A 25107-nucleotide genomic window follows, 5' to 3' on the forward strand; every position below is an offset into this window, starting at 1 on the left:
TCTCTATCTGACTTATTTCACTCAGCATAATAACCTCTAGGTCCATCCATGTCATTGCAAATGGTAGGATTTCATTTTTTTATGGCTGAGTAATATTGCATTGTATATATGAATGATATCTTCTTTATCCAATCATCTATGGATGGGCACTTAGGTTGCTTCCATATCTTGGCTATAGTGAATAGCACTGCCATGAACAGAGGTGTTCATAGATCTTTACAAATCAGGGTTTTGGTTTTCTTTAGATAATACCCAAATACCCAAGAGTGCAATTGCTGGGTCAAAAGATAGTCCTATTTGTAATTTTTTGGAGGAAACTCTAAACTGTTTTCCATAGTGACTGTACCAGTTTGCAATCCCACCAACAATGTACGAGAGTTCCCTTTTCTCCACATCCTTGCCAACACTTGTTTCGTTTTGTTTTTTTTTTAATTTATTGATGATAGCCATTCTGACAGGTATGAGGTGATATCACGTTGTGGTTTTAATTTGCATTTTATTTGATTATTAGTGATGTTGAACATATTTTCATATACGTTTATTGGCCATTTTTTAATTGGATTGTTTAGTTTTTTTGTTGTTGAGTCATATGAGTTCTTATAAGTTTTGGATATAAACTTATTAACAAATGTATCATAAGTGAATATCTTCTTCCATTCAGTAGGTTGTCTTTTCATTTCGTTGATGATTTTATTTGCCGTGTAAATTTTTTTAGTTTGGTGTAGTCCCATTTTTTTTTATTTTTTCTATTGTTTCCTTTGCCTGAGAAGATACATCAGAAAAAATTATATATTACTAGTAGCAATATCAGAGAATTTACTGCCTATGTTTTCTTCTAGGATTTTTTGATTTTGAGTCTTACACTTAAGTCTTTAATCCATTTTAAGTTTATTCTTGTATATAGTGTAAGAATGTGGTTCAATTTCTTTTTTTTTTTTCTTTGCATATATCTATCCAAACTGTGTCCCTTTTGAATCAACAATTTATCTACCTTTCCTTGTTTTGTGTCTTTGGCTGAGCTACAAAATTTTGTTTGAATATAGTATCAGAAATGTAAGAATTCATACGAGTCTGTAGTATCACTTTATCAGATCTAAAGAGAGATGATTTGACAGATTGGCTGGCTTTAATAAAGGCAATGGCTATCTATAATTTTTTCCCAATATAAATTTCATAGTGGCTGTCTGCATTCACTTTCTTTTAGTTACAAATTAGATGACAGATGATAGATAGATAGATAGATAGATAGATAGATAGATAGATAGATAATAGACAGATAGACAGACGATAGAGAGATAGAAAATAGATAAACTACAGCATACGCATCATACGGAAATCAAGAATGAGGTCAATGCAGTATTGAAGGGTTAAATTGAAGCTTGACAGAGTAGCTTGCACATTCCAAGCCTAGGAAACTGTCTTTTATGCAATAATTTACTGTTTTCCATGCAATGACTTAACAGCATTAATTTGGAATTTAATTAATTTTGTTTAACTTTTATTTTGAAGACCTACAAGATTTCTTTAAACTATTAATAAGGTAGAAGTTGCTCTTCAAAAAATTGACATGTTCTTATAATAATGTTATGTAAACACAAAACTTTACCAATCTACCAGAGTGGTTAAAATGATGCTACTAAAACTGGAATTATAAAGGGGATATTATTTAGTTAATGTGGAGGTAATAATTTTATTACTATGCTTCTCTACATGTTCTATATTCAATGATTATTTTATTAGTGAGTCAATTTTGTACGAATGTAGAGATTCATTCGAATGTTAATTGGAGTTATTCAATATTATTTCAAGAGGAATTAAATACAAATCTTAGGTTTTGGGCTGAGTGGCATATGCTATATGCAGAAATCAAATTTCTACTTGAATATATTTGTGACATAGAATTATATGTAATAAACTACCTAGAGTGTGCTTTCATTCTTTCATTCATTCTCTCTTTTTCTTTCTCTGTAACACAAACATATACACACATACACTCCCTCACTCATTGCCTCCTTTATCCTTTAAGAGCCTTTCTATCTAATGCACAGTAATCTTTCTGTAATGTTGTTTTCAGGGTTTGAGCCAATAGTCTATTTATGTAGGTCAAAACATTTGTAACAAATTCCTTGAGGAACGTAAGCTAATGGTTAGATTTTATACGAAAGTGTACTTAAAAGCAAATAAAGCTAAAAAGAATTCCCTGCCATGTTTTTGTTTTGTATTTTTACTGCTCTTATTTATCTGACTATTGAGTATTTGAAAGTGTTTCTAGGTAAGCAGATCCTATAAAAATTTTCTTAAATTATGTGGATTCAGTAAAAGGTAACAAGTATGAATGGAAAGATATGTTTATTTGGAACCTAATTTTTGAAAGTTAAACTCCATTTCAAAAATGATTTAATATTTTCAGAGTTATACACGCACATATAAACATGGACACACATGTATACACACAGAATGGAGTAAATAGTCTTTTTCTTTTTGTCCTTGTAGGAAAAGAAGGACTAATCATGTGCATTTTTTTCATATTTTTCAAAATTATTCAAGAAAATTTGTCTTTATCTATTGCTTCCTATAATGATCCTAAAGAATTTTTGTCCATATTTTCATTTTGGGTATAGATTGATATACTCATAGGTATTGTTATCACAGTTTAGTTTTCACAAATGTAATTGTGAATTATGTTTTTACAAATTAAATAAAATAATTTTAACCACAAATATTGACCCATTATATTGAGTTTCTATAATGGGTCTTCAGTAGAGGATAATATAATTAAAAAAAAAATAGTTCTATAAACTTGTTGAGTTTGGAAATTATATTCCTGAATATAATTAATTAATGTATACATAATATAATTAATTAATGTACATGTAATATAGCTCTAAATATTTTGCTTAAAATATGAATTGTCTATAAAATAAAATATTTTATGAAATACATTCTACATTTTTTATTTCTACCAACTACAGAAATATATTAGAGTCGACATTTATTTTACAAGTTAAAATAAACATGTTATAAAATCTATTGCCAGTGTAAATAATAAATATGTTCAAAATATTATTAAAGTAATATATTTGACTCTTCTCTCTACAACTTCCAAATACAGTTAAGTCCTCACTTAACGTCATTGATAGGTTCTGAGACTTTAAGCGAAATGATATATACTGAAACCAATTTTATATCAAGCTAATTGATTTAAACAAGAGTTCAGTACCTACAGCATCTATTTCTTATGATGAAATGACATTGCATGAAATGTTATTTGAGGACTTACTGTGTAATAAAGTCACTCAGCTCTTACTGCCACATTATTTTTTTCTATCTCCTTTTTTCAAATGCCTTGGCACTCTGTCAATTCAGATTCCTATAACCTCTCCCCTACTTCCATTCTTTCTATTGTTCAACATATGTTTCTCTTTATTATCAGATTCACTTTAAAGCAGAGCTTTAAACATTCTAGAAATATGAGTCAGAACTTTTTAAAAATCTTCAGTTATTCTACAGTTTTCTAACTGAGCAAATCTCCTCAGTTTAGCATTTAAGATATTCCAAAATGTGGTCTCAGATTACCTGTAACACAGTGATTCTTTCTTAACCATGCGCCATCAATAAAAATGTATATATACATATATATGCAAAGAGTTGTATATTATTTTACGCACAAGTTTTAGAAAAATACGCATGCTCTCCACCCTTGCATCCTGCCTCTCTGCTACACATACCTTAAATTCCAATCATATTACACAATGAGCAACTTGAGGACCAACACAGTGTTCTATGCAAAATCACATTCTCATATGCTCCATGACACTATCTCAAATATCTCCACCTAGTAACTTGGCCTCTAGAATGTCTCCCTTGAGGACTTTCAAAATGTTTTCATTCTCTTTCTCTCCCCGCTATAACCTATTACCTGGATAATTTAGGGAAGATAAAGGTCATTTTTCAAATTTTAGTCTCTACTATTCTTCCTAAAGGAAATTCAATTATTGTCATGGGAAATAATTTTTTACTAAAGAATTTGTTCTTATCTTGATGAACACAGGCTTCAGTTGCATTTAAATTTAATGCCTATTTGATTCATGTCAATTCAAAACGGTGTTCTAAGGTATCTTTTCATTTCTATTTTCCAGGTTTCTTGAGCACAGGAGATCAGGCTGCAAAAGGAAACTATGGACTCCTTGATCTCATACAGGCTTTAAGATGGACTAGTGAGAACATTGGATTCTTTGGTGGTGACCCCTTAAGAATCACTGTTTTTGGATCTGGCGCTGGGGGTTCATGTGTCAATCTGCTGACTTTATCCCATTATTCTGAAGGTAACCGTTGGAGCAATTCAACCAAAGGTATTATGCAGGTTGCAAATTTTGACAATTTTGGTGTCTGCATGCCACCACCATCAGTAGTATGTGATGCTCTGTATATATTTCTCTGTTCAAACTGAGTTTTAGGTTGAATTCAATAATTGTTAGAAATATTGTTTCTTTAGCTTTGGTATGCATGTTTAGATTTTTGTCAAACTCTTTTCTTTGTCTCCTGTGAAGCTTAGTAAGTATGCCCTTTCAAGCACACTTCAGGATAGTTAGCATTACCATTACTTTTCATTCTTCTAGAGGGTGATTTTTGGAAAAATCAAAGGCGTTCACAGTTCTGTCATCTCTGTTTATTCAGTAATCACAATCAAAGACGAGGTTTATTTTAATGCAAGTCTTGTGTATAATCTATTTTCAAGACAATAGACATTTAAAACCTTTTGCTAGAAAGAAGGAGGCAGTTATAAGCTAGTTTGTCTGAAAATAAGATTTTCACTTGTGTGAGTAGAGAATGGATGTTTGATTATTTTGCATGTATGATCCAAAATTGTCAAACCATCGAGGTCACCAGTAGAGCTTTTGATTAAAAAGAAAAATAGGTTTGAATTCGTGCTTTCTTTTTTTTCTCTTTTCGACTCCAAAAGTGTTATTTTTCCTCCTCAAAGCTTGGCAACGCAACATGGAGCACTGAGGCTGCTTAAACCCATAAGATATTTTTCCTATCTCCATTTTCTGGCCATGACACCTTTTTTCCAAAGTGCCTGCCCAAAGCTTATCATGTTGTTCTTTTTTATGGACTCTCACCTACCATGAGTTTAGTCACTCATTCGATTGCATTTATTAACTTGAAACATCCACAAGAACAGAGGTGTTTTGTTGGAGAAGTCTATAAATGCAAATATTTCTCTCTATTATACGTACGTAAAAGATAGGAAGATAGAGGATACACATCAACATAGGTCATCTTATATTTTTTACTTTTTTATTTTTATTTTATATACATTAAGAAAGTATACACTGTCATTTTCATAAAACATCTTAATTTTAAGTCTGAGTTTTATGATATAAGCACCCAATAGAATATTTGTTTTTGGTATCAAAGACAAATTAATGTGGAATTTCAAAGGGACAGCCAGTAATTAAATGAGTATATATATTTGGAGAAACATATATTATTATAAACATAATTTATAGAAATAGTTTCTGTAACAGCTCATTTAAATTAGTTGAGTTCTGATTCTGGATGATAAAATGTTTCACCTGAGAAAATTTCCAATTGAATAGAGATTTTGGTCTCTAATGAAATGGCTTATTTCAAAATTATAAATTTTCATTTTTTTTAATTGAACAGATTAGATTATTCTAGTCATGCCAGTATTTATGTAGATTAACATTAAACAATTCGTTCAGACTTCTTAGGGTCATTTGATCTCAAATGTTATTTCCTTCTATATTTCCTAAAACTTTTTTTACATGTAAAGCAAAAATGGTCACCAAAGCCAGTTTCAGCCAGTCCAAAAATAGCATTCAGTAAAGAGATGAATTAATAAATTCACTGGCTAGCATTGCTATTTATCAATTGTTGATTGATAAATAGTGGCAAATGGCTATGCAAACAGTTCAAAATATAGCATTTCATTGCCCTCTTCAAGGAAATCTGTCCATGCCTGGCCACACAAATGGACTTATGTTTGCTCTAGTCCTAAGCTTATTTCCACAAAGAAAGTTGCCTGATTTGACCAGGAGATACTTCAGACATGTCTTGAAGTCATCGGGCCAATTCTGTCTCCAGTAAGGCATAAACTTTAATGTCTGTTAACTTCTCGGGTCTACTGCAATGGTTAGGCCTATATTATTAGGAATTGACCACAGCTTTCATACACAAAGCAAGCACTCTCACTAATGATATGGTTTTCCCAACACCATCTAGATGGCATATTTCAGACTATATTTGACGTGTATTTTCTTTAAAATCTTTTCTCATTTATTTAGTTAATGTCATCAAACCCCTGAAATTGGAAAGCATATTATAGATATAACCAGGTTTATTTTAGTTGTTAAGTTTTTAATTAGTAAAATATTTTTCTGAGCAAATGTTGACAAAGATATAGCCTATATAATTTTTTAAATTATCTATATTTCAGACCTAATTCCATAGTATAGCGGTTAGCACATCTGCTTTACATGCAAAAGTTCCTGGGTTCATGCGCCAGTGGAGCCATGGCCCATGGTCTATGGCCATGCCACCCTGAACAAGCCCAATGTCTGATCTTAGAATCTAAGCAGGGTCAGGTCTGGTTAGTACTTGGATGGGAGACCACCTAGGAAGACCAGGTGCTATAGGCATAAACAATAATAATAAAAAAATTATCTATATTTATATAATTTACTCTAGCATACTTTGCTCCTGCAAACTAAAAATATGTTCATAAAGATGTAAGAAACCAAAACAAATTAAATTAGTATTGTCTGACTTTTTAAATATTTTTAGAATTATCTAAGAACATATAAAGACTAAAATTTGAATACATATTCATTTTTCTAAAAATTGTTCTTATCACATTAACATGAATAGTTGAGCATGTGTTTAAATAACTGAACTACAAAGCTATATTTGGAAATTGATAACAAATGTAATTTTCAAAAGAAAATAGATAAATTATATTTTTAAAACAAGGATTTTATTTGAAAATACCTTAATGGGTAGATAACATGCATTTGTAAATTTGAACAGCATGCAGCTCTAATCAAACTACATATTGGACCATAATTTATAATTCTTAAATGCAATTTAGTGAAAAGCAGTGGACCATGTACTTTTCATCTTTTATGAAAAAATGTAGCGGCGCACATTTAACAGTGGAAAAAAGTTAAATCCCCCCTACTAAATCCTTCTGCTGATAGTTTTTTCTTTAACCTAGTGAAAACACTTCAAATGTTATGTCTGCTTCTGAAAGATGAATATTCAGCATACTATGTCTGACATGAAGAGCTGGAAAGAGTATGTCTAAAGTGATATTCTGTTTTGTGTGCCTTCAGGGCCATCCCCAGGGTATTAGTAAATCCCCAGCCCCAGTATTTGTGTGAGTTTCAACAATTCTTTTCCTAATAAAATCTGATTAAATCAAACATACAGAGCCATTTTGAAGGAAGATACAGGGAGCTAAATTGGAAGAAATATCCTCAAAAGACAACACAGATACTGATGAAATGTTCAAGTGGAAAGAGTTAGCCCTACCTAGTTAGCTTTGATAATGATATAGATATTTACATGCAAAACAAAAACATATTTGAGACTTTTTATCACTAATGTTTACACATTTTCTTTCTCTCTTTGCTTACTGCCTCTTTGAGACATGGCACACTTTATACCTCTTGATCCATAAAGTGGTTGTCACTCGAAGCAGAAGACTTAGTCCACATCTCTGATGCATTATACCCTGGGGATGACTTCATGTACTTTAAGCAAAAATGTCTCTATCTTCCTGTTTCTCGAGTTGTATCTGGGTTTTTATATACATATCTAAAATATCTAATGTTATTGTTTTATCACAACATTATTCAAAGGTCACCTGAAACTCTTGTTTTTCCCATAGGACTTTTTCAACGAGCAATAGCTCAAAGTGGAACAGCCCTTTCCAGCTGGGCTGTTAGTTTCCAACCTGCAAAATATGCTAGAATGTTGGCCACAAAAGTTGGTTGCAATGTTTCAGATACGGTAGAGTTAGTGGAATGCCTACAGAAGAAGCCTTACAAAGAACTTGTTGACCAAGATATTCAACCAGCGCGATACCACATAGCCTTTGGACCTGTGATTGATGGTGATGTAATACCAGATGACCCTCAGATATTAATGGAGCAAGGAGAGTTTCTCAACTATGATATAATGTTAGGAGTTAACCAAGGGGAAGGATTAAAATTTGTTGAAAATATAGTAGATAGTGATGATGGTATATCAGCTAGTGATTTTGACTTTGCTGTTTCCAATTTTGTTGATAATTTATATGGCTATCCTGAAGGAAAAGATGTTTTGAGAGAAACCATTAAATTTATGTACACTGACTGGGCTGACCGTCATAACCCTGAAACTCGGAGGAAGACATTATTGGCTTTGTTTACAGACCATCAGTGGGTGGCACCAGCTGTAGCTACAGCAGATCTTCACTCAAACTTTGGTTCACCTACATATTTCTATGCCTTTTACCATCATTGCCAAACTGATCAGGTTCCAGCTTGGGCTGATGCAGCTCATGGAGATGAGGTTCCCTACGTATTAGGAATCCCCATGATTGGGCCTACAGAGTTATTTCCTTGCAATTTCTCCAAAAATGATGTGATGCTGAGTGCAGTTGTAATGACATACTGGACAAACTTTGCTAAAACTGGGTATGTACCTAAAGAATAAAGTTTTCTATAACTTAATAGAAATACTTTTAAACATTTAAAAATAATATATATTCTATGCCCAAATGATTTAATTTAATAGATTAATACCAGCAATTATATATTAAGGATTTTTTTTTTCCTAAAATGTTATATTGTGGTTGTATTTCAAAAATCATTGCTTGATTAGTTCTGACTTTTTAGAAGTTTATTAAGAAAGGCTTATATTTCTATTATATTATTTGATAGTTAAATTTATTTTGGTGTTTTAATTACACATGGCTTATTATGGTTATTAAATAGTGATGAATATTATTTTATAGTGCTTTCCAATTTATAGTACTATGCCCTTTGATCCTCCCAACTACCTTGTGAAGTGGACAGGTCAAGCACTATTAATCTCATTTTATGAAGAAGAGACCTAAAGCTATGAGAACCCCATATAAATATTCATATGTCTAATATATAGCAGTACTAGGATTCAAATCCTCATCTGTCTATTCCAAATCCTGTCTTTTTCACTATTCTATGCTGTTTCTGCTAGTTTGCCTATAAGACAACACATGAGTATATGAATTTTAAAGCCTTTTGTACACAGCATCTCATCTCCAATCAGGCTGAGAACAAGAATGTGAGGCTTACTCATATTACATTGTCATCTATCTAACAATCTGCCTGTGATGCTATTTATATTTCTAACTTGACCCAAGTTGTTAAAACATAATCTAAATCCTTGCTGAATTATCTCTTCAATTACATGTTAAACCAGCACTATTTCTATTAAGAAAAATAGTAAAATAATTTTGTTGTCTTAATTGCCTTTTTCTATTCTAGTGACCCAAATCAACCCGTCCCTCAAGACACAAAATTCATCCATACCAAACCCAATCGTTTTGAAGAAGTAGCATGGACCAGATATTCCCAGAAAGATCAACTTTATCTCCATATTGGATTAAAACCAAGAGTTAAAGAACATTATAGAGCCAATAAGGTGAACCTCTGGTTGGAGCTGGTACCTCATCTGCATAATCTCAATGATATTTCTCAGTATACCTCGACAACAACTAAAGTGCCATCAACTGACATCACTTTCAGACCTACAAGAAAAAATTCTGTACCTGTCACATCAGCCTTTCCCACTGCCAAGCAAGATGATCCCAAACAACAACCAAGTCCGTTTTCAGTGGATCAAAGGGACTACTCAACAGAGCTGAGCGTCACTATAGCAGTTGGAGCATCACTGCTATTTCTGAACATCTTGGCCTTTGCAGCCCTATACTACAAAAAGGATAAAAGGAGACATGATGTTCATAGGAGATGTAGCCCTCAGCGTACTACTACCAACGATCTGACCCATGCACAAGAAGAGGAGATCATGTCCCTCCAAATGAAGCACACTGATTTGGATCATGAATGTGAGTCCATCCATCCACATGAGGTGGTTCTTCGGACCGCCTGTCCCCCAGATTACACACTAGCTATGAGGAGGTCACCTGATGATGTTCCTTTAATGACACCCAACACCATTACAATGATTCCCAACACTATACCAGGGATCCAACCCTTACACACATTCAATACATTTACCGGAGGACAGAACAATACTCTGCCCCACCCCCATCCCCACCCCCATTCACATTCAACAACCAGGGTATAGCCTGACAAGAGAAACAAACTCTATTTTTGATGGATTGTGGTAAAAGATTACTGAAGATTCCTTGGCTTTCAACCTACAAGACTCTTACTATTTAAATAAGGAGGAATATTATGTGAATATACATATCAAGAACTTTGGGGGTTTTGAAAAATTGAATTGTACATATATACACAAATCAACTCTAAAAATGAATTTCAATTGCTTGAAGCAGTTGTTCTGAATGATACTTTTTCATTCACATTCAAGAATTAATTTTTTGAAGATTTATGTTACATAGTGGAAATAGGCATGTGGAACACCAAACAGGAAAGAACTATGTCTGAAATATAAAAAATAAAAATAAAAAACAACCACGAATATGCACAAGGGACACACCAATGGAATGTCAGATAATTTTCACCAGTTTTTATTTGGAGCTGTTTTATTCCGTAGACCATATTTACATATTTGGATAAGTACACAAAGCACCAGTGCTGTTAATGGCCTTAGCAGAGGCTCATGCTGAAATTTGCCAGTAAAACAAAGAAGTTTAAAGACTGGCAGGTACAACATTATCACATAAGTGCTGTCAGTATAAAGTTGGGGATAAAGGAAACTGGATATTTTTAGCACGATGTGCATGATAATTTATATGCTTGGTGGCTGTGCTGCTGATTAAGCCGTAATTAAAATTCTTCTCATCCCATTGGAGTTTTTAATAGAAGCTTCCTCCATCAATTGGCAGAACCTAAAGAAGATTTTAAGGGGCAAAAGTAATTACAATTAAATAATTCACAGTAGTTTCGATAATAGCAGGAATTAGTTATTAAAGGTATTTGAAGAAACTATAGGTATAGTGGTGAATACTCGCTGATATGAATCCCAGAAGAAAACAGTTTTCTGTGTTTTTAATGTTCTTTTTGTTTCCATCTAAATAATTTATAGAAATATAACCCTAACTGGACATGTGTTACAGGATCTATAATTTGCTGTGGTTTTTGTTACTCTGTATTTTGTTCCTTTTGGTAAGGTGAAATGTGTCCAAAGAGTTACTTGCAACAGTCTTCTATGATATGAGGATGCCCCATATTACCACTCTGATTACAGTTCTCAGTTAATTAATTTACTCATGTTGCATGACAAAAGGTTTACTAATAATATTTCAATATGAAGTTATGTCCCTCATCACATCACTTACCTTTCTCACTGAGGTTCATTCACACTGGAATTTACTCACGCAATCTCAGTAGAGTACAACGTAGATACAGAACCTAGAAGGAGAGTCAACACCTGGAGGATTTTAGTCTTACACATATGTGTGATTTTAAATGAATATTCTAAGACCACAGGAAACTCTTCATCCTCCTGTTGTTTACCAGTAATGGTATATCACAGACCTTTCCAAATGTTTGTATATGTAATCAGATGTACATTTATATTAAAAAAAAATTGAGATGGACTTAAAGAGCACATCCTGATAAATACTTTCTCTCTTACCTGTACTATATTTCTATTAGACTAAAGTTATGTGATTTTTTTTTACATTTTTTCAGATGACTAGCAATTTTGATAGTTTGTAAGATAATGCAAAGAACTTTCTCTGACAAACTAACTGCAGTAACAGAAACCTTTCTTTTCAGTTACTCTTTTTCAAGAATGAAAGCTTATTATACAAAAAAAATTGTATACTACTTGATGGAAGCAACTTTGTACATCTTGGCCATGTCATTGGTCATTGCGTGAAATAAAGATAATCTGGATAATGACTATTAGTCCAATGCTAAGAGACATGATCTTTGCTCATTAAAGAGCTAAAATGTTTATTGCTGTTTTGTCTTTTTTTAAAACAGAAAGAAAGAAAGAAACATGACTGTCTCAGAGTCATTTTTCTAGACCAATTGAATTTTTGAAGACGTATAGGTAACTTCTACAGAAAACATACCATGTATTTATAGGCAAGTCTCATCTAAGATGAAACTGATGAAACTTTAATGTTATGAATTAATAAACCCAGGAACTCATGAAAAAATATCAACTTTGTATTTTTAAATACCTCTTCTGTGAAAGTGTTATAGAAATAAAATGTGTCAATTGTTTTCAGTTACAAATACAAGTTCCAATTCTAATCATTGAGGGAAAGATCAGTTGGAAGTAAATGTGCTGTATTTCACGGAATGAGAATACCTAGGGCCATAATGTAAGGGTGAATGAACTACCATAAAGTAATGGATAGAAAGTTATCCTTCAAAGAGAATTTAAAAGTGCTGAGTAAGACATTAAGCTTACACTAAAAGATAAAATCTTCTATTTTAAGGAATTCCTTTGCCTATAATTCCCCCTCTCAATTATTAACTGTCGGTAAAATGTAGATATTGCTCCATAACTTGAAATAAAAATCTGTTAGAAGCAAAAAGTCTTCAAAATCCAGAGCAATCCACATGTAGTTTTTGCCCGATGTGGTTGTACTTTTAAACTGTGAACTGCCAATGTAAACCAATAAAAAGGATTGTTTAGCATCTGAAATATTGTTTAATCAGAAAACTTTTTTTTACTATATTGATCAAACAAAAAATCAAAATAAAAAGAAATGACAACAAAATAAGATATGAATGAAACCTTTCATATGCATTACTTCACTTGGCAAAACCAAACATTCTGTTTCAATTATATCTACCTATTTGTTACTCTAAATTTATCTGTCAACCAATATACCTAATTATACCATAACTGGCATCTATTCTGTATTAATTTCAGGAAATTATTTAGGAAAACAATACATAGCCATATTCTTTTTTCTAAATTAATGTACCAATTTTATGGATGATAAACCAGTGCTAGGTTTTATCACTGTTGTGATAAAGTCATTGCAAATGAGTGTTAATTGAAGTTTTATAAATACAGCAGCTAGTTTTCTGAATGTAAAATGATGTCCCACAATAAACAGAACATTAAGAACTGTTGTTAAAGCTGAAACATAATTTTTAAATGCAAGAAATATTTTAAAAATTGTTTTTAATTTTTAACCAATATGTTTAAAATGTATTATTTAGATGATAATTTGCTTTAGAAAAATGTGAGTCACAAAATTAAAAAATATTTTTGACATTACTTATTAATTCAAATTTTCCTGCCTCAGATTAAATTACAAATAGTCTAGGCTGCTTAAAATTTATACAAACATTAAGCCAAAATGGACTTTATTTAACTATTTTGCTATTTTATAAAATTATTGACAAATGTTATCAACAGATTAATGTTATTTTAGAATATAGAATTAAAAATATAAAAATGACAGATTTCATAGAACAAAATCTAGTTGAGTACTACAGATGTGTCATGAGATTCATCCCTACCTTCATGGAAATTAGAAAGTCATTTGCTAAAACATTAAAAATACTCAGTTTTAATTGGAGAGATCATGCTAGCAACTCAAGGCAGAAAATCTGAGTAAAATATACAGTATTTCATTCATTTCAAATTTAAAAGTTCACCATAATAATGCTTTAATTTAGAATTTTTTTTGTCTGTACAATATGGAAACAGCCAAAAATTTTTTAAAATCAATAATTATATGTAATACTAAAGAGGAAAACAGAATGGCATTAACTTTCTTACAGAAAAGAAATGCCAAAACTCATTTGAGATGTATATATATTATATATATATGTAACATAACATATATATGATATATATATATACACATATATATATATATATGCAACATAATCTTCTCAATTATTTCACTTGTTGGCATACTCATACTGATACACATATTAACATCATGAAAAGATAAAAAGAATGTGGTAAATGTGTTCCAACTTTAAAGACACTACTATATAGAAATTACTGGGATTCTTTTCTTTGGCGAGTTTCACAGAAATATTTCACAGGGCAAAATAATGAATGGAATTTTCAGGAAGCTGTCAAATATAATGGCAGTCATTTGATAATTTTCTTCTGTTTTATTGGTTCGAAGTACTGGCCTTTTCCTTCATTTCTAGTAATTAGTTGTTATAGACTATCACTTTTTAATGTGAGTGAAAATTAGATAATTTGGTTATACTTGTGAAACATGCTCTCAAATAAATTTAATGAATGGGCACTTCTCTGCTGAGATTTTGTTATCATTCATTAATTATTTTGTCAAGCTTTACTGTTAATGGCAATTGTTTTGGCTTTTTATAAACTAAGGAAATTTTTCCAACAACATTATACCTCTCCTGCACTTGATATAACAACATACACTTTAAATTTTCATCAGAAGTCTCTAAAGAAATTTCCTACTGATGTAAAACATTTGATAGCTAACTTTTTCATAAGCATTCTGATTTGATTTTATCCTAGCACTTTGCTATATTTGTATGCAGTCCAGAAATGAATTCCATTTGGTAAGTGTTGCGGAATACACAGACTGCAATAACGACGTGCAGAGCATAAGTGCCTTTCTTCCTGGGATTTTATTTATAAACTTTATCATCTTTTTTTTTTAATTTGCAGAGCCTAATTCAATTTAAAAGGTATAATAGGGTGACTATATTATAAATTTCCACTAAGAAAATCTTATTTAGGAAGGCCTTTTCTTACATATAATTTGATTTTTGTATAATATCAAATGAGTCCAAATGGGTCCAGATGACTCCTGGAAAAGAGTGAGGTGAATTTTTGGAAAGTAACAGTTATTTAAACATCTGATTTATTGGTACTTACGGGTAAAAATTTAAATCTCTAACAAACTTTAACTTCTTCTCAAATACTAAGTAAGTTCAATTTAAAAGAAGTCAAGTTGTTAGGGACAAACACAATTAGACATATAATTTCTTCTAGTCAACCATTATATATGCCGCATGGTATATATATTCTAAATACTATATGTTTTACAGGATATTTATGATGGTCTTTTCAGAATCATATATTTACAAATAACTTTGTGTATCTTTCTACATGTGTACAAATGCCATAGAATTTAGTCCTCTCTGTAAAGTCAAGCCAAAGTGCTAGCAGTCCTGTGTTGAAATGAACTATAACAACTAGAGCTTTAAAGAAAATCGTTAAAAGTACAGTAACAAAAACTCAGCAGATTAAGTTAAGGTGAAGGGACTATTTTTGAATGCCATGTCCAGGGTTGATATCTATATTAGACCAGGTGTGTTTAAAACAATTTTAGTATTTTTAATTCATACTTTCTTGCACTCATATCATTTAGTACATTAATTGGACATATGTCATGGTTTTTGTAAAAAAAAAGGCCACTGGGTTGTCACGATTAAGTTTGTGTTTGGATATCCGTGGCTTCAATTAAAAACATTTTTATTATCATGAATAAATATTACTGTGTTTTCCAAGTTGTGTTGACTTTTCTTAAACTCAGAAATAATTTCTTCTCTGTTTGACACACACAAAAACATTTCCAAGATAAATGTTGCCTTGCAATTTCTTTGTATTGCCCACACACGTGCTGACAGTTTTTATTTGATAGGAACAATGATATTTTATGGTTTGTTCATCTCCTGGTGAATGCAGGAAAAAAAATTGGAAAGTAAAGTTTGGGAACTTCAATACAATTGTCACAAAAGAAAGGAAAAAGAAAGAAGAAAGTAAAATGGAGTGAGAAAATGATGGTGGAAAAAAGGGGAGAAAACCTCAATTTTAAATTAATGACTTTTTGCCTTTGAGGAGTTTTTTTTAATAAGACTGTTTTTAAAAGAGCAGATTTAAATAAATCTTGTTAAAACATAATCTATTGTCCTTGCAGAACGAAATAAAGAATATTTAGGAAGAAACAGTAAATTTAATCCTTGATCCAAGTCTTGGTCAAATATGTCTCTGGAAACAAACAAAAATAAAATTTTAGAGTAATGTATTTAACCTTGTAATAACTAATAGGTAATGATCTTGGTAGAGAAGACTAAACTATGGGCAACTCTTATCTGAATATAGCCTAAGATAAGAATATAGCAAAAAAAAAAAAAAAAGGACATTAAAGAATGTTCCCATACATGGCCTACAGATCAATATTTCCAAATTGCTAAATAAAAAAATTGTCACTGTTCTGCAGGTTTCTGTGGCTGCATGTAGACATCAGTACCAAATAAACATTTCAAAAACATGTTTCAAGAGTGTCACTTTCCATAAAAAGTTTTGATGTTTTATAGGTTTAATGTTGTTTTATATAATTACATTTTTTCACTACATTTTTATATTTCTTTTCAGGTTACAGAATATTATTTCTGTGATTAAAAAAAGAAATTTCAAATATATCCTGTAAATGCTCATTGAAAGCAGTGTTTTCCAGTGGAGTGCTATAATTTGACATATTTCCTACTACCTCAATCTTGGACTTAAATATCCCATTAAAATATTTTTATCTCTCTTCTGAAAATAATTTCACTCTCAGAACTGACTTTCTCTGCTCTAGAGAAGATCTTCCCACCAGCTACCACCACTTCTATTTTTATGCCCTTTCCCATTAAAATTTTGCCTTTTTCTCCAGGGGTGTGGAAAATGTGGGAAAAGTCTTAAGGGGAAGTAAATAAGTGGTGATTCAGGCTGGTTAGAAGCTAATGAACATTAATCAAGCCATGATAGAAATTAGTCATTCATTCACTCAACAAATGGTGCCGCTATTGCCAAATGATATATCGACTGTTAGATACATGGGCCAACTCTATGAATTACCTATTAACATACAACCATAGCCAAGCTAGAAATAGGTTTAAATACAAACTACTCAAAGCACCTTTTGTGCTACCCACTGTGCTAAATTGTTACACAATACCTTGTTTTATCTGTCTTATATGACTCAAAATTATAAATATAAACATTATTTGTTGAGTTATCAGCAATATTAATTGAATTCTACTGAGCAAGTCTATCAATAAAGGCAGGTATGGAGCAGTCCTTCCCAATAATAAATATGGCCATATCTGAAGCTACGCAGTACTATGCCAAAATAGATCATGGAATATAAAATATCCATCTTAAAGGTCATCTGATCTAACCACTTAACTAATTCTTTAATCCTCTACCTAAATATGTGGTGATGAACCCTAACATTGCATAACACTACGAGTCTGGAATTCTAAAGATGGTGGCTATATTTGAGACCATTTGGAATTTCTTTCTTATATTAATATACTGTTCTATTTTTTTTCTTCTAAAGGTCATAGTCTTCATCACCTGACTTCTTTTCAAATATTTGAAGACAACTATCATATCTTCTATGAGTCATTTTCTTCTCATAGCAAAATTTCCCATTTTTATTACAAAACAGTTTAATCTTTACACCATTCTGACCATTGTGTTAAGTTTCTTAGAAAGTGTGATGTCTGGGATTGAATATAATAAATGCTTTAAATATAGGTGGATCTTTGCCTAGTATAGACTATTACAAATTCCTCATTGTAGAGTGTATTAATGTTACTTATGGTAGTATCATTTTCTTTAGTGGCTACAGCACATTGGCAATTCCAATTGAGAACTACTTACTATTAAAACTCCTTAAGATTTCTACATGTCTGCTTTTAGGAAAAGTCTGCCTTCATCCTGTCCTTAATGATTTGAGTTTTACTTCATATTCAAGATATTGAATACTATTATATTCTACCTCATTAGATTCAGCACTTTATTCTAGCCTATGAATATCTTTCTATCTGTCCCATGAAATACAATAAAGTGATAAACATATTTTCTATCTTCATTCAGATCATTTACAAAAAATATTGTTCAAAATCAGATTGAAACAAAGCTGTGGGGTAATATTAATAGAGATAGTATGTACAGTATCGAGAAAAACAACAGCTGTCATTTACTGAGCACTTACTATATTCTAGATTCTATATCACATCCCATAATATACCACTGCACACCACCCTCAAAGTACTTATCAATGCTTTTGGAATTCAGTAATTCATTCTTTAAAAAATAGTTATTAAGGACTTATAATATGCGAGTGATTGAACTACTGGTGATAAAAAAGTGAATAAAACATAGCTGTTGTTCTCCCATTACTAGATACAAACTGATGAATTCTTCATCTTGTCTACACACATAGTACAAGAGCATTATCAGATATATTTGAAAAATCTACTTTCTTCCATTTAAAATATTTGGCAGTATAGTCAACTTTAGTAAGAAAATTGGGATAATTACTTTAGTCTTTCTGAATTGCTAGTGCTTTATATTAAATGATAGAAGAAATCATTTTTAAAAATGTGGTTCTTCCACTATGATATTTTCTCAAAGTCTTGCACCAATTACCCATTATAATTAAGATGCCGATTTAGGCCAGTCAAGTATAGTCTTCGAATGAGATTTCTTAATAGAAAAAGAAATACATGTACAAAGTAAAAAGAAAACATCCAGATAAGATAAAATATTTGACAGTTACTAATTTGTATACATCTCTACAAATATTCCATTCATATAAAAATATGCGCAAATGTTTATTATCTATTTATATATGTTGGCGGCATTATATGTGTATATATTTTTTAACTTATCTGGACATGTTCCGAGGAAGCACACTATACGTGCTTTATGAGAAAATTGAAGTAAATAAAAATAAGTCTTAAAATGATTCATAAATCCAAAGCTATTCCAATCAAAACTATAACAGAGTATATTTGCTTGTTTGTTTCTAGTTCTTAGATGGGTTAAGATTAAGAATGGCCAAGATCATTTTGAAGCAAAACAATAAGGATCAACTATTTCACCTGCCATATTTCAAGAGTTACTATTAAGATGTTGTAATTAAAACTGTATAGTATCAATGCAGAGAGAAATGAATGGAAAATAACACTGAACTCACAAGCAGACCTATGAAAACGGACTTTGCTGTATGGTAGTGTAATGTTATAAATCAGAATAAAAGAGAAACTCTTCAGCTAAAAACAACTATTTAGGAGAAAATTATCTCTGTGTCATATTACACACAAAAATTAATATCACATAAATTAAAGATATAAATGTGAAAAGCAAAATTTAAATGTTTTGAAGAATATATAGGAAAACACTGTCATGTACTTGAAGTAGAGAATTTACTAATCAAGACACAAAACATAAACCATGAAGGAAAGGATTAAAAATTTAAATATATTAGATAAGATTTTTAAAATGATGACAAGTACATAATGAAAGTAAATATTTGCAACACACATAAGTAATGAAAGATTAATTAAGGAATTGGACAGAAAAAGTCTGTAAATTAATAAGGAAAAGAACTCCCGAGAAAAAAAATGGGGCTGATTAAATATTGTGGATTGAAAATATCTTTGTATCTTCTCTAATCTTCACAAAAAAAATATATATATATAAGGTAAAAAATACATAAGCCTATCAGAACAAGAATAATAGAAGAGATAACAGATGAATTCTAAAAAGCTTTTGGAAGATAAAAATTGGATAAACTAAATTATATTGAGAAAATAATACAACCTAAAAATAATAACATAAATTAGAATTAGAAAAGTTAACATGGTTTAGAAGAACTCAAGAAAGAATTATAAATTAAAAACAATGATTGAAAAATTAAGGTTTTAAATTTAAGATTACACCAAAAGAAACACAAGACCAAATAATTTTTTTTAGAAACACACACACACACACACATGCACACACACAAATGCCTAAAGAGAAATAGAAAGTAAATGGAAGAAAAGTGCAAAAAGATAAAAGAATAGAAGGAGGGAGAAAAAGGATTCAAAACTTAAGAAAAAAGAAAAGAGACAAAGACTCAACATATGTGTACATGGTATCTTCAAAAAAGAAAACTAAAACAGAACAGAAAACTTTCTCAATATAATAGAAAAAGATTTGAAATTACATTTTGAAAGGATAGACTGATTATCTGAGAATACTGGCCAAAAAATGATAAATGTTAAGACATATTCTAGTAAGATTATTGAATATTAAAGAAAACGATCTTTAGTCATTTACACCTAGATAAAAAGACCAAGTCACTTATGACGGAGTCCTTATTATATAATTAGATTATCATCAGACTTTTTAAAAGTGATGCTTTATGCCAAAAGAAAATAGACTAGCATATGCAAGATACTAAAAGAAAGAGAATGTGAGCCACTGATTTTTATATTCAGCTATAAACCAACTTTACTTAAGATGCAAGTATGAAGGTCATAGACAAAATGTTATTGACATTGAAGAACTCAGAGAATATTGTTCCCGTAAATACTTCCTAAGAAAAGTATCAGAAAATGACCTTCAAACAGAAAGATGACATTGATGTAAGGACGAATAATGGGCACTAAATATATAGGTCCAATTATAAGCAAAAAAGCAGGTTAAAATACATGATGGAGATGAAAGCAGCAAAATTCGTACTTTGGAAAATATTATTAAACTTTCTAGTTTCTTCAATGAATATGTTACAAGGAAAAAATATGATGAAATAATATGATGAAATAACATGAAAAGAAACTTACAAAAGCTTTTTTAAAAATATACCGCTTAATAGGTAACAAGCCCTCAAGATGATGATTATTTGTAGGAGAGGAGAGAAGTTGTGACTGAGATGGAGCATGTGGAAAATTTTGGCGGTGGTTTGGGAGGTTGTATTTCTTAACCTGGTGTTCATTTTTTTACAGAGTATATCTCTTACAATGATGTATTAAACCAAACATATATTTCTTGAGGTTTTTCTTGTGTTATATTGTACAATAAAAGAAAATGTAATAAAAGAGTTAATATATAAAAAGGTTTCAGACCTAAAAAATACAGGTTTATTAATTGAAAGAACCTACCAACTGCCTAGTATAATGGATGGAAAAAGCACTCCATCAAGGCACACCAGCATGAATTGTCAGGACATCAGAATATAAGTGTCTAAAGCTTCCAGCGAGGAAGAAAGGGGTTCTCATCTCAACAGCACCTCCAGAAGCTAGAAGACATCGAATAAATGACTTCACACTTTTAGGGGAAATTATGATCAACCTAGAATTTTATATCTAAACAATATATTAGCCTAGCGTATCAATCCAAGAAGGCATGGATCCAGGAGAATAATCGAGGGAATCCAGGATGGCTGCTACAAGGCTAGAGTACAATAAGTCTGGCTCAGAGTGTGATTCTGGGAACCCGGGTAGAGATGTCCCTAGAATAAAATTGAAACCATTGGAGTATCTGATGTGTTTTATCATGTGAAAAAAGAAATGTTATTTGTATGATTTTATAATTCTTTGATTTTATAATTTGGAAAGGGTATAAAAAACTAAGCAACAAATGAAATGATCATTGTAAATACAGAGTAAAGCAAAAATTACTATAAGAAATGGAACGTAATCCTTGAACATATAATTGTGCACATGAATGGAAATACACTTAACTGATAACGCTTACAAACAGAAAGGTTGGATCAAAGGATATTTTCTTTTTCTTTTTTTATTATTTCCTGATTGATTTTCAAAGATGTTATACAAATTTACCGTGTACCCACTCTCCTCCCCTCCTCCAACAGTATATTAGAGCACCTGTTTCCCTACACTCTGGCTAAAAATGCAATTAAAAATTTCTTAACTTTTTCATTTTAATATAAATGAATGTCATTGTGTTAATTTGCATTTTTAAATTGAGGTAAAGCATCTTTTTATGCTAACAAGCCACTGTATTTCTTTTTATATTAAATGCCTTCCTTTATTTTGTATATTTTTCTATTTGTTTATTAAATCTCTTCTTATGGAATTATAAGAGCTCTCTAGATAAATAAAATCAGTACTTTTTTGTTGTGTGTGTTGTAAATAATTTTACTCAATATTTTCTTTAATTTTATGTTATTTTATGCTAGGCAAAAATGTGTGCATTTTATTATTTAAATGTATCAGTGTTTCCTTTATGTTTTCTGGAATTTGTGTCTTGTGTAAAAAGACATTCCTCATTCCAAGATTTTTTTTGTTGTTTTTCATATTTTCTTCTGTAGCCTCATTGTTTACAGTTAAATCATTGATCCATCTGAAATATACATTGACATAACAGGTAAGGAGAAATTTACTTTTATTTTTTCCTAGATAAATCAAGATTTAATACTTCTCAGACTTGAGGAAAATGGATTGTGTTTTATCATAAAGCTAACTTTTATTGTCAGCCACTGAAATTTACATGACTGTAGAAGAGCAAGATGCTAGTTAAACCACGTGTGTATTGTTATTACTTCTGCATTCTCCTTATATGCCTATGACAGAAATCTGCCTTCTTCTTAAGTATGCGACATCTGATTTTCAAATAGAAAACTCCCAGAGTTTAAAACTATCCAGCTAGTGAAGGGAAGGTCCTCTGGCTTATGATCTCAGTCTACACCTGGGTGTTGTCATGGGGCTTTGGGTTATGAAGTAGATTCTCATCTACAAACCATGTTTTCTAATTGCCACTCAACATGAAATAGCTTAAGTATAACAATTTTACTGAGCCATTAAATCAGAAGATAATCAATGACAAGAAGAGAACTGTAATGGATAAGTATTTTGATTTAGGTTGGAGTCAGGAAAGAGCACAACAACAAAAAGTATACCTCCACCTGCCCTTGGGCTAACAGACCTAAACCAAATGCCTCATAGATGCTGTCCGAGGATTGCTAGGGATTTCTACCAAGAAGAGCATTTTAAAGACAACAGTGATAGTCTTGCTATCGTTAAGATACCTTACTGGTGGTCTTCAGTTTTTTCCCAAATTGTACAGTAGAATAGATAGTCTTCTGATCACTTTTTTTCCCGATACTGAGAAAAATCTAATTTATTCGTTTGCCTAATTTCTTCACCCATTGCCCAAGATATCTATTGCACTATTGCATCTCTGATTCTCTGGACGTCATTTTTTGAGGTTGATTCTCAGGGCCCACACTTTGCTATGTGATTTTTTTTAACCCTAAGCTGTAACAAGTCTAAGAAGAAGAAGAAGGAGGAGGAGGAGGAGGAAAAGGAAGGAAGAAAAAAAACTAAAAGGAAGAAATAACGGGCTCCATATTAGAGTTGAAGAATATTTAATGAAAACTACTTTTGTTCAAATATCTATGAAGTCTTTTAGCGAAGATGAATAAGCTCATTCCATAAAGCTATGTTTTTGAAAATGATAAAAGGTTAATTGGTTGTGTGTGAGCAAGACTAAAAAAAACTCTTTAGTTGATGCTTGGTATCCTTAATATTCATATATCCTATGTCTACATCAGGTTGCCATTCTATACATATGTACATAAAGTTTGGGGAGACAAAAGAGCTTAGCAATGTGTGCACGGTTGTAAATAAAACATTTTGTAGGGAGTTAGGTGAGAAAGGGAAGAAAAAAAGAGCTGGGCTGTCCAACACATATGAAAAGATGTGTTAAAGAGGGAGAACTATAAGCATTTTTCTCTCTGGCAACTGAAAAGGTTCTTTGAAGTTGAAGAAACTGAAGCTAAAGAAATCATTATTTATAGAGGGAAGAAGCAGTCATCAAGATAATATTCATAAATAGGAGTCAGTCTTGTCAATTTCCCTTTGACTTTCCCACAGTTTAAATCCACTGTTAAATATTTTCTTTCACCAAGAAACAAGAAATACAAACCTATAGATTTATATACATTTGACATGAAGGTAACTACGCCCATCTACCAGGAAATATTATGTCTTCTCTTTGCTATGTAAACCAGCAAAACAGTAAAGTGAAAAGGTGATTTGAGACTCACGAGGTTGGTTTTTTTTTGTTTTTCTTATGAGGATTCAGCTTTAAATATCTTGGCCAAATCATCTAACCATTCTTCTGTATGTTATGTAAAAAGATCCATTAAGTTGCATTTACCCAGCTAAGGTGATTTTATTACAAAGGCAATCTTCCACCTAGTTTTATCTACAGTGACCTGTATACAAAAAGAACATATTGTAAACCCTGAATATTCTTAATTCTGCCCTCACTTCTCCTGCCCTCTACAACTCTCGAATTTTTTTTTTTTACTTGCAAACTTGTTTTTGTCCTTTCTCCCTGAATAGAGCACCTGGTCTTTCTCACCTCGACTTGACTCCTGAGTGTGTTTTCCTCACAGTTCTCTATAGCAGCACATGCATAGATAATTCTTGTGGTAAAACTCCTACCAGTTAGAATAAGTTTCTAGGGATCTCCTTTCATGTATCTCATATCTATCTCACCTTTATTCTCTTTATTAGTCCTCATTGCCATTTCATAGCTTTGACCCTTAACTACTCTAATCTGATTGATAAAACAGCCTCCTACATAGTCTCCAAAATCCTGTATGACCCAGTTGCTATTGAATTGATTAGCTTCCCTATTCTTTTTCCATATAGCCTAGATTTCAACCACAAATAAACTTTCTGAAGTTCCTCAAATGCACTGTGCCCTTGGTGTCTCTGCTCTGGGTCTTTGCACAGACTCTTCCATCTTCCCTGTCTTTGCTTGGCCAACTCAAAGTCATTCCTCAGGATTCAGCTCAAATGGCACCTTCTTTGGATAAGTCTCTCTGGTCTTTGTGACTTCTATCCTAGGCAAAAACTGGGCTCTGTTTTATCTCTGCAACAACATAAATTACTCTTTAGTTGTTTGCTTCTCTGTACCCTCCTCAAGGCTATAAACTTTTTAAAGTCAAAGACTGTCTTATTTGCAGTTGTACTCCCTATGTTTATTGCCCAGTTCGGATTTATTTATCTATTTATTTTTTGCAGGGGGGAGGGAATGGCATGTACAGTTCCTAAAAATGCCCTTACTTTTCTATCTCCGTGATTTTTTACATGTTCTTTTTTGCCTGAATTTCATCCCTACCAATTTGCCCTCCCTCCA

General features: G+C 31.6%; 1 protein-coding gene and 1 pseudogene across 13 annotated transcripts in view; both read left to right on the forward strand.

The window, feature by feature from the left end:
- The window catches only part of NLGN1 (neuroligin 1), a 957494-nt gene extending 945335 nt beyond the window's left edge, over positions 1 to 12159 (forward strand). For 12 of the 13 annotated variants that reach the window (XM_039865058.1, XM_039865066.1, XM_039865062.1 and 9 more), the window contains 3 exons: positions 4140 to 4352; positions 7916 to 8705; positions 9537 to 12159. In XM_039865058.1, coding sequence (XP_039720992.1) covers positions 4140 to 4352; positions 7916 to 8705; positions 9537 to 10359 — 1826 coding nt within the window. In that variant the 3' untranslated portion in view covers positions 10360 to 12159. The remainder of the gene's footprint in view (positions 1 to 4139; positions 4353 to 7915; positions 8706 to 9536) is intronic. The other variant, XM_039865069.1, reaches the window with a different exon arrangement.
- LOC120604716 (uncharacterized) lies at positions 6550 to 6665 on the forward strand (annotated as a pseudogene).
- Positions 12160 to 25107: the final 12948 nt, after the last annotated feature.

The sequence above is a fragment of the Pteropus medius genome, unplaced genomic scaffold (assembly GCF_902729225.1).
Source record: "Pteropus medius unplaced genomic scaffold, Ma_sr-lr_union100, whole genome shotgun sequence".
In the NCBI taxonomy this organism is placed as follows: Eukaryota; Metazoa; Chordata; class Mammalia; order Chiroptera; family Pteropodidae; genus Pteropus; species Pteropus medius.